Source organism: Canis lupus, chromosome 26 (genome assembly GCF_003254725.2).
Source record: "Canis lupus dingo isolate Sandy chromosome 26, ASM325472v2, whole genome shotgun sequence".
NCBI classification, from domain to species: domain Eukaryota; kingdom Metazoa; phylum Chordata; class Mammalia; order Carnivora; family Canidae; genus Canis; species Canis lupus.
The window spans coordinates 7566265-7577147 of NC_064268.1; the positions used below are offsets into that span (position 1 = coordinate 7566265).

The 10883-nt window shown below is 48.7% G+C and overlaps 1 protein-coding gene across 2 annotated transcripts in view; it reads right to left on the reverse strand.

Annotated features, from left to right (window-relative positions):
* LOC112676497 (MLX interacting protein) overlaps window positions 1-9676 on the reverse strand; it is a 59690-nt gene extending 50014 nt beyond the window's left edge. For both annotated transcript variants that reach the window (XM_025473821.3, XM_025473820.3), the window contains exon 1: window positions 9146-9676. In XM_025473821.3, the coding sequence (XP_025329606.1) occupies window positions 9146-9558 (413 nt within the window). In that variant the 5' untranslated portion in view covers window positions 9559-9676. The remainder of the gene's footprint in view (window positions 1-9145) is intronic.
* Between the last annotated feature and the right edge of the window lie 1207 nt (window positions 9677-10883).

The window sequence follows — 10883 nt, forward strand, 5'->3', positions numbered from 1 at the left end:
GAAAGTGTTTCATTTTAATAAATAAAAGGGATTTATAAATTAACTTCCTCTAAAAAGCTCAGTATCAAGCTATCAGGGCAGGTAGGTCCCAACTGCCCATCATGAGATGAGGTAGTCCACTGGCAAATGGGGCAGTTACCACGTGAGCACAGGATGAAGTTCTTCAGGATGTTCTTTCAGAAACTCAAACACTGGGTAATATCTAGAAACTAATTCTCCTACTTTTTATATAAAGAGCTATTTTTTGTTTTGATGACTGAGTTTGTCTCTCAGTGACAAATCAAAAGAGGCCACCTTCTTGCTGACGCCCACAAGCCACACAGGGAAGGAACTGTTAACTAATGTTCAGAACAGACCCTCCTACTCCCATTATATTCCTCAACAGCAAAGCTATGCTACCTAAATCCTCATGGTCTCCCTCTCCACTAAAACTCAAACCTGTTTCTACCAGCAGCCCGGTTCTCTGTTGTCTTTATAAGCTCTTACTGCTTAGCTTTACTCTTTAGTTAGATTCTTTATGTTCATTTCTGAGACTCAAAAGCAAAGGGCAAAAAATTCTGTTTCTGAAATTGTTTCTCCAGATCTCGGACACTTTCCTGGAGTTCCCCTTCTACACTGCCTCTTCCCAGAAGATTTTTCTGGTGATGCAGTCCAACCCCAAATACATTAAGAATGCTAGATTTGGAGAAGTTGCTTTAGAGCATTTAGGACCAGGCCGTCTCTACAACAACCAAACGCAGCTGAGCAAACATATCTCTTGGGATAGATATATAATAGTACATATTTTGCAGGAAAAAACACTACCTTCTGAAGTTCAAAAGTCTAAAACCTCCTGTCCACAGCTGGCCTCCTCCAGAGGCACAGCAGAGGTCTGGGAGGCACAATGGAGCAGCACGGACAGCAGACTGTCAAGGCTATGTGAGGATTGCTCCGGCGATAGTGAGGACCTCACTGAACTGAAGCGTCCCCTACAGTGACAGCTCATCCACAGCCTCCTCTTGGGGAAGCTGCCCCTTCCACAGCTCCCATCGCAGGGCACACACAGCAGACAAGTTTCGTGCATAGCACAGTGGTGTCCTGCCACCGTAGCTGACTGGGCCTTCCCCAGCTTTCTCATTTCTGTAAGACCCCCCCCAGCTCAGGCCAAAACCTCCTAGTCACTGTAGATGCGGGTCTTTCTTTAATCCTCCATGTCCAATCCATTGGCAAGTCTAAAACCCACCTTGAATCCATCCAGTTGTCCTTACCTTCATGGCTGCCCTCCTAGTCTGAGAAAGGCTAAACAGTTTCCCAAGTGGTACCCCTACTTCTTCCCTTGCCTCCTACCTACTAGTCTCCACAGGGCAGCTGCAATAAGCCACATTCCCCAGTGCAGTGAATACAAGACCCTAAGTTCTCACCATGGCCAATGAGGCCCCTTGCCTCCTGAGTCTTATCTCCTACCACTCACCATGCCCTCAGCATTCTAGCCGTTGGCCTTCTTTCTAGCCCCACCATGTGCCAACTTCATTCCACCTTGGCCTTCGCCTTGGGCTCTTCTACAGCCTGGAATGCCTAACCATGCCTGGCTCCTACTCACCACTCAGGTTTCAGTTTAACCTGAAATGTCATCTCCTCATAAGACTTCTTTGACCAGAGAGGTAAAATATCTGCCCACCCTCCCCCAGCCCCCTATCACTTTCCTTCTTTCATCTTGTTTTATGTTCTTCACTGCACTAACAACATAAATCTGATTTGCTTACTGATTCCCCTTACTAAAATATAAACTTCATGAGGGGAGATGACTAATTTTCCTTATTTACTACTGTACCACTAAGGCTAGAGCTGTGCCTAGCACCCAACAGAGGCTTGATTAATAACCTCTAGAAGGGAAGAACAGCCAATCCAAAGACTATGGCCAGACTCATGCTCTGGGCCTATGAAGCTCTTCTCAGAGAGGGAGGGGACAGCTAGTCTCCTCCTCAAACATTTTAATTGGAGGCTATGGGGTTTAGTTAGGCAACTTGCAAAGGGCACCGGTGGTAATAGGAAGCTCTAAAGCAAGGTCTGAAAAAAACAAATAAAAAATAAAGCAAGGTCTGTATGTGAAACACAGGCCACAGGCAAGCTCTAATCAGTCAGATGCAAAAGCTCCACTAAGCAGAAGCTTTCACGCAGAGAAGAAACAGGGCTGCAGGTAAGCGAGCCAGCTGGCAGTGGGATAAGCAAGACTGCAAAGAAAAGCAGAGCCTGAGAAGAGTCAAGTCACTTCACAGGGGTGAAGCTGGAAAGAAAGACAAGCTTCCCATGCTGAGGATCCAGAGCCTAGAACCCTGCTCCAGGCAGTTGTAGGAAGTCAGGCAGTCCTAGAAATCCTGGAATCATCATGAGGTTACCAGCACCCTTCCTAATGCTTGCAATAAACCCCCATTACACAGGCGAGCACAAGAGGGTCTCTAATCCATGATCCTGGCCCCCAAGAGCTCTGCCTAAATAAAACACAAGTCCTGTGGCCTAGATTTCTAACCACAGACCATATTCCAAAAAATGATAGAAAAGATCACCTATTTACTGTCTGAACTGCACAGTATTACATCTGAGAGAATGGGAGCTCACATTGAATTTTCTGTCATAGTATGAATCCTTAAAAACAAGTAAAATAACTTTCTACAATACTCTATTCTAGGAATTGTACTAGGGAATAAAGGTAAGATCCATTTGACAGACTTTTCCTTATATAACAGGGCCATCCTATCACTAGATCCCCTGATATAACTTGATAGAACTCCAGGGTGGGCTGCTACACTCTCCTGTTGTTGAAGAAGAGTTGAAAATGCCTTTTATAGCTGGGTTATATGGTTAAAACATGACCTCAAGGGGATCCCTGGATGGCTCAGTGGTTTAGCGCCTGCCTTTGGCCCAGGGCGTGGTCCTGGAGTCTCTGGATCGAGTCCCACATCAGGCTCCCTGCATGGAGCCTGCCTCTCTCTCTGCTTGTGTCTCTGCCTCTCTCTCTCTCTCTCTCTCTGTCTCTCATGAATAAATAAATAAAATCTTTTTAAAAAATGACCTCAAGAAACATTTCAAACAAGGCTGTATTAGTTTCCTATGGCTGCTATAATAAATGACCACAAAATGAGTGGCTCAGAACACTTACTGATTATCTTATAGTTCCAGGTCAGAAGTCTGATACGGGTCTCACTGAGCTAAAAACCAAGATGTCAGCAGGGATGGGTTCCCTTTAAAGCTCTAGGAGAGAATATGTTTTCCTGCCTTTTACAGCATTTGGAGGCACCCACATTCCTTAGCACACAGCCCCTCCACCGACCTCAGCACCAGCAACATCAGGTCAGGCCTTTGCTGCTCTCTCTGCTTCTGATTTCTTCTTCTATTTTCAAGGACTTTTGTGATCACAGTGGGCCCAGCCAGATAACCCGAAATATTCTCTCAATTTTAAAGGAAGCTGATTAGCAACGGTGATTCCATGTAACCTAACATATTCACAGGTTCTGGGGATTACTACATGGATTGGTGGTCCACCCCAGGGGGGGTGGTCATTAATCCGCTACATCAGTCCATGTGAGCCACAATACAAATACCACACAACAAAAGCACTCAGTCTGTTGTCCCACTCCACACCAACATCCTCTAAAGCACCGCTCCACAGGGTTTGTGTTTGTCTTTGCACAGGTGAAGATAAACAAGGCTCACCAAGAGCAAGTTTATGATATTGGCTTCCAGGTCCCTGAGCCTCCCTTTTCAATCCCACGAATATTTCTTAATCAACTAGTATGTGCGCAACATGGTTAGGCTCTGTGGGAAAGTCAAAGGTGAAGATAGCATGAATCACAGCCAAGTCAGGTCTACATAACAATAAGAGGCAGGGGATCCCTGGGTGGCGTAGCGGTTTAGCGCCTGTCTTTGGCCCAGGGCGCGATCCTGGAGACCCGGGATCGAGTCCCGCGTGGGATTGAGTCCCGCGTTGGGCTCCCTGCATGGAGCCTGCTTCTCCCTCTGTCTGTGTCTCTGCCTCTCTCTCTCTCTCTGTGTGTGACTATCATAAATAAATAAAAATTAAAAAAAAAATCCTCTTTTAAAAAAAAAAAATAAGAGACAGAATCAACAAGGGTCATGGATTTACAGAGGAATGTGGTGTCCACTCCCTTTGCAAAGCCTAATAAGGACAACAGTGCTAGAGTTGAGTCTTAAAGGGTAGGATTTCATTGGTGGGGAAGGACAGCACACTGAAGGGCATAGAGGAGCCTAAAGGCATGCCTTTTCCCTATCTTGGTTTTCCCATGCCTTGCCTTAGACAGACTGGCACTTGCACCTAATAGGACTGCAGGCTTCTGTTGAACAGGTGAGAGAGGAAACTTTTCAGCTTCAGAGATACTGTCTTGGACACCTCAGTAACAGGGCAAATTAACTTCTAAACTTGGGGAAGGAGGGTTGTTTTTTTAATATGAAAAATGAGGACTCTACCACCATCCACCTGAGAAGGCTATTATGAGAGTTGCTTAAGATCACATAAAGAGAGGGGCACCTGGGCAGCTCAGTCGGTGAAGCATCTGAGTCAGCTCAGGTCATGATCCCAGGACCCTGGGATAGACCTCCACATCATTGTCCTGGGACTCATTGCTCAGAGAAGAGTCTGCCTCACCTTCTGTCCCTCTCGTACACATGTTCTCTCTCATAAATAAATATAAATAGATAGATGATAGATAGATAGATAGATAGATAGATAGATAGATAGATAGATAACAGAAAGAAAATCTAGGACACAGGACTGCTCAGTTAGTGTGAATCCCCATCCCTTCTCCACCCTTGCAAAATAAACTCCCTCCATCTTCTCCTCTAACCTCTTTTCCCAGGCTCTTCCCAATTTTATCACTTTTCTTTGCTCTTGCATCAGGATGGCAATTAGCCAGTCAGCCTCTAGTCAAAAGGAAATCTGCTCCTGGACTACTAAAGGGAAGAAGATAGAGAAAAGGAACACTGGGGCTTCCTACTGAGGAATATGGTCTGTAATTGTTGACAGTTAACACAGGGAAGGGGAGGGAAGTATTAAACCCTGATGTCAGGGGAAACCGTCCACATTGATAGCAATTATGTAAACACATACATGCTCTCCATCTTAGCACTGCTGTCAGAGCTGGCTCACATTCTTTATCACAACCCTTGCTAATTATTCTACTACTGTCTGTTTACCTGTCCCCTACCTCCTAGTTTGTGAGCTCCTCAAGGACAGAGACTATCTTTCATCCCATGGCCCCATTCCCATCTCATTGCCTGCCCTTCAGTGCATACTACAGAATGATCAAAAACTGAAAAAAGTGCAAAACAAAAGCTGCTTATCTTTGGCATGGTGGCAGAAGAATAAATTTAGTAATTTGTGTACATGGTTCCCAATGACAACTAGTTACCATGCCTAGCATTAGAAAGTACCTCTATGGATAACCTAGAATTTGGAGGATACTGTGCTCCAAACCTTTAATCCTGGCAATTCCTTAGTCCAGCAGAGTCCTGACCCTAGGCAGGGTTACTATACAGAGCATGTATTACAGGGGTACATTTTGGAAATCTGTATCCCAAGGCTTTTACTTTTACGGCCCTGAAGTAAAAGGTCTCTTCAGATATCCACTGGAGCAGAATCCTGTTGTCCAGAAAGTTCTTGCTTCACCGTGAATACATAAAAAGACTATCTCTTACCCTCTGGAGACGTTCCCACCTAGGATCCCTAATCAAGAGTTACATTAAAAGGTAGAGAAGTGAAACCAACACCAAACACAAAAAACTATCTATACTAGATGTGATCAGAATCTGTGTGGGTGAGTTACATGTGTGACATTCCTTAAAATGCTAAGAGGGCAAGAACCATGAACTATGTTCTAAAGTACATAGCTCCATTGTGGAGCTTGGAAGGCATGGGCAAAGTAAGAATGCATCTATTTAGTATTTATCAAGCAGGCATTTGGAAGCCACACTAACAGACCCCAGTCAGACACGTTATTTCCTTCAGCTTATAGATGAGGAATCTTGGTCCTCGTAAACGTCAGCTGGGCGAGGACAGAGAATTGGACTCAGCCTGCAAAGCCCCCCCTTGCCTGTCAGGTACTAGCCACATTCACAGACATCCTATCAGCTAACCCTCACACCCACCTGCAGGGCAGTTTTATCCTCCCCATTTTAAAGTGGCAGACAGGAAGGTTCTGAAAAACCATGGGCTTTTTTCATATCATCTATCACCTAATTGAGCACACACTGTAGGACCAAGTCAAAATGTTTCTCGCTATGGGGCTATTTAGCATCACAGAGCGGGAAGGACAAAGATTCTAAGGCCAGATATGGAGGTGGAATCCTCTTGGCAGGCGGGCCACTGGGCACACTCACATGCAGTCCCCATTTCTTAAACACCCTATTCCCTCACCCAAAGTCAGTCTTGCCAAAGACCCTTTAAGAGTTCAAGACTTTGTGTGTTCAGGAATGGATTATATTCAGAATTCCTGGACCACTTCACAGGAATGAGGAAAAAAATAACCACAACTTCCCCTGCACTTAGCTCCTCCCCCAAAGAACTGTTGAACCTCATCTGGAAACAGCTGGGAGACAGCAGTTTAACAGGAAACCAAACCAAGAAAAAAAAAAAAAAAAAAGCACAGAGTGTACCAGGGAGAGTTAGGCAGCCAGAACCAAGAGGCCAGGGGACAGACAGGAAGCTGAGGTTACAAAGAGCCTAGGCCAGAAACAGTCACGCAGAGGAGGAGCCCCTACTGGCTTTCCTCTAGGCCCAAGGAGAAGGAGAAAACCTGGAAAACAGTGGTGAAAGCTCGAACCCCAGAGAAAGGGCAGTCTGAGATCAAGTCTGCTTCCCTCCCTGCCCCCACCTCAACCCCCCTTCTCTGAAAGCCAGTGAGTGGTCATGGTAGGACAGCTGAGGTCAGAAACTCACTTCTGTTCTCCTGCTGCTCTGTGCCAGAGGCTACAGCCCAGACAACTGGTTTTGAGTCATTCCTCCGTCAATCTGTACCACACTGCCAACTAAATTTGGGGCCAGGCAAATCAGCTTCACACGGAGAGACAAAGAGTATCTTCATGAGAATTACTAGGCAGATACCCACTGGGGTGACCTGCAGTGGCAGGCCTTGCCCATAGGGAACTGCAGAAAAGCAAAAGAGCCAGTGGGGCCTGGAGGTCTTGAAGAGCAAGGTAGGGGTGCATTTTGCAATCAAGAAACTTAATTGAGCAATGGCCAGCTGCCAAGATATTTTTGAAAGAAGTGGGGAAAAAATGCCATTACTAAAATTCTTTGGTGTTATTTAATAATAAGCCTTTAGGTTATCCAAACTGAGGGCAAAGGGAAGCCTGGTTTATTTTTCCTTTAGCAGAACTTAGGTGAGAGCTTTCTACTCATGCCTCCTGCTACTTAATCATCCCTTCTCTCCCAGTACATGAAGAAGTTTATATTAAAAGAAAGAAAAGGATTAAGTCCTCTTAATAAAACACATTCCTGTCCTTCACCTATAATTTTGTTGGAAAAGGCTCTTGTGGCACATGCTACAATCTAGGTGGGTTTGATTCCAATAAAGTGCTCAAAATTCAAGACCGAGTAAGCAGGGCTAAAAGAGGGCCAAAGCCTGTAATCTCAATACCATTAAAAGAAAACAAAAACAAAAAACCCAGAACATCTTCACAGGCTCAGTGCCAGCTCAAACTGGCAAGACCAGAGAATCGGAGCAGAGCCTAACCAATGTGCCATGCAAGGGGGATGGGAGGAGAGCTCTGGGTAATACTCTGCAGCCATGTGGCAAACAAACCACCAGGGAAACCTTCAAGAGAGGAAATGGGGTGGGGGTGGGAGGGTTCGTTTCAGGAACATAACAAAGGAACAAGTTGACTAATCATTTATTCCAAAGAGGGAAAATGCCACCCTGAGCCATGTTTTAACTTGAGGTAAATGTGTAATGTTTTAACTTGGATATATCTGGGTTTAAAGGCTCTCCAAAAAGGGGGGGGGGAGGGGATGTACCTATTTTTCTTTACACTATTTCTGCATTCTCCCAGGAAACTTTCCCTGTGCTGCCTGCAGAGAAGACCTAAGACAGCGCAAGCCAGTTCAGTTACTAAAGAACAGCCCCCACTCAGCAGAGATCCTATTGTGAGCTTTGTGCAGGACTGGACTGTTCTACACTGCAGCTAGCCCAAAGAAGTTCTGTTGCTCAGGCAGAAGTCACCTGGCACATACCCCTAACATAACATAACCCCTAACCCACGGAAGGAGAGGGTGGAAAGACATTTTAACTCACGAGGGCCAGGCATATCTGTGACTTAGATAAATAGAGATTTCTGCCGAGAGCCGGGTCCACATGTCAGAATGGTGTCTGGGATGCCTGCCCTCCATAATGCCATCTCCATATAATGTTTCAGGGCTGACCAGAGAACCTTCCAACTTGCCAGGAGGGCAGACCTCCAACAGCTGTGGTTCCCAAATTCTACCTAGGAGGCACCTAGGGTGGCTGCTAAGGTGGGAGAGGGTCTTCAAAGTGGATGTGAGGAGACCCAGTCTCCCACTAAAGGGACAATAAGAAAAGGAGCAAACATTTATGGAGTATCTAACTGTGTCAAGTCCTGGAATAAGCAATACCTCTCTCGTTCCATCCCCAAAATAGCCAATGGAGGCTGATACTACTGTCACCCCCCCTTCACAAAGGAGGAAACAGGCTCCGATATTTGACACAACTATGAAATACTGGAACCAGCACGTAAGCCACCCTTGGACAGGTGCTCTTAACCACTACTCGATATTGCCGGGAACACACAAGGCGTCTGGGGGAAGGCGTGGAGAGTCGAATAACCCAAGGGGCGGCCTGTATTTACACCTCTTTCGTGTTCCAAATCGTTGGCCTCAGGACCTTAGAGGGGAGGGCCTGGATGGAGAACGTGAAGCCGGAAGAACCCAAACACTGCTAGCAGGGGAAGAGCCCGGGACACCGACCCCTCTTGGCTTCCACCGAGGATCCCAGACCCAGAAACTCTCCCAAAGGGGCAAGAACCAATGGGAATGCGTGCGTCCCGGGGGTCCTCCCGCGGTCGAGCCCTCCGCGCTGGTTTTGACAGAGTAGGAAGCTCCGCTCGAGAGGTGGGGCCGGCCCGGTCGCCGGGTCCCTACCTGTAGGCCAGGGTCATGCACTCGAAGAGTTTGGTGAGCGAGGCGTCGATGGACAGGTGGCAAGAGCTGGTCTTGCCGAAGCTGTAGGTCTGGCACGTCTGCTTGTTGACCGTGTCGAAATCGTAGCCCTTCTTGGGCGGGTGCTCGCGGTGCGGCGACGACACCATGAAGTGGCCGCTGTGGATGATCTGCTGGCGGCGCGGAGGCTCCTCGCGGCCCGGCCCGGCCCTAGGCGGCGGCGGCGCGGCGCTCGCGTGGGCCCGGGCCGGCGCGGCCGAAGCGCAGGCGGGCGGCGGGGACGGTTCATCGGTGTCCGAGTCGTCGTCGTCCTCAGGCACCTGAGGTTTGAGCAGCATCGGGCGGCCCCGACTGCGGGGCCGGCGCGGGGAGCACATGAAGACGTCGGCGGCCATGGGGGGTGCGGGCCGGGAGCATCCCCCGGGGCTCCGGGCTACGCGGACGAGCGACGCTGACTGGGCGCCGGCCCGGCCCGGCCCGCGCGCGGACTGTCCGCGAGCGCGCCGCGGGTCGGGAGGGGGAGGGCGCGGGCCGACGGGGCCGCCTCGGCGCCGGCCCCGGTGTGACGTCACCGGCGCGTCTCGGCCAATCGGCGGGCCGCGTCGGCCTCTTAAAGGCGCAGAGGAGCCTTTCCGAAACTAGGCGGACAAAAAAAGCGGGAGGGGGGCGGGGAGGAAAGTCGCCGGAGGCCACGCCTTAAGGCCCCGCCCCTCGCCGCCCCCCGTGCTCGGGGCTGCGGGGGATGCTGCGGGACGCGGGGGCCAGGTGGTGCCGCTCGCGGGTGTCGTGGCCTTGGGGAGGCGTCGGCCCAGCGGCGCCGTGCGGACTCCGCCCCGCGCTCCACGTGGTGGGTGGAGGTGGGGCTCCTTCTCCCTCCCAGGCCCTGCTTTCTCTGGCTGAGCCCGGAACCGCGTCCTAACAGCTGGTCCCTGGTGTTGCTGAGCACAGTGGTGAGGATCTCCATTTTCTTGATGAGAAGACTGAGTCTCTGAATACCAAAGGGATTTTTCTAGTGTGGAAACAAGATTGAGAACACTGCTCTCTCACTGAGACCTCACATCCGCGGAGGTGGAAACTGGCTCTGCCAAGTTAAGGCACTTTCCAAGGGAAAAGGAAGCCACCAGCTCCTCTAACTACAACTCCAAATATTGTCCTTATTGCTAAGATCTTAAATTTGGAGGGTGAACCAGCCCCCAAGCAATTCTGAAAGAGGAAATTCTGAACCATAATTTTCTTCTCTTTCAAATAGGAAGCAGCTCTATGTCTCAGAGAGTTGGGACAGTTAAAAATGATTATAAATTGCTTAGCACAAGGCAGCCTGGGTGGCTCAGTGGTTTAGCGCCACCGTTAGTCCAGGGCGTGGTCTTGGAGACCCCGGATCGGTCCCGCATCGGGCTCCCTGCGAGGAGCCTGCTTCTCCCTCTGCCTGTGTCTCTGCCTCTCTCTCTATTTCTCATGAATAAGTAAAATCTTTTTTAAAAATTGCTTAGCACAGTGCGTAGCACGGAATGAGCGCTAAAGGAATGTTCTGCAGACTGAAGCAATGGAACCAACCAGACCAGAGGTACCTAGGAATTGCCAATACTTAAGCACTTTAGACCTACCAATTTCATATGATTCAACCTCATAGTCGACACTTCTAGAAGAAAGCTGTCAAGGTTTCAGGGGCTCAATGCCAGCAGGGGGTGGGGGCCATGATGGAAGACAGGGAGTGACATGA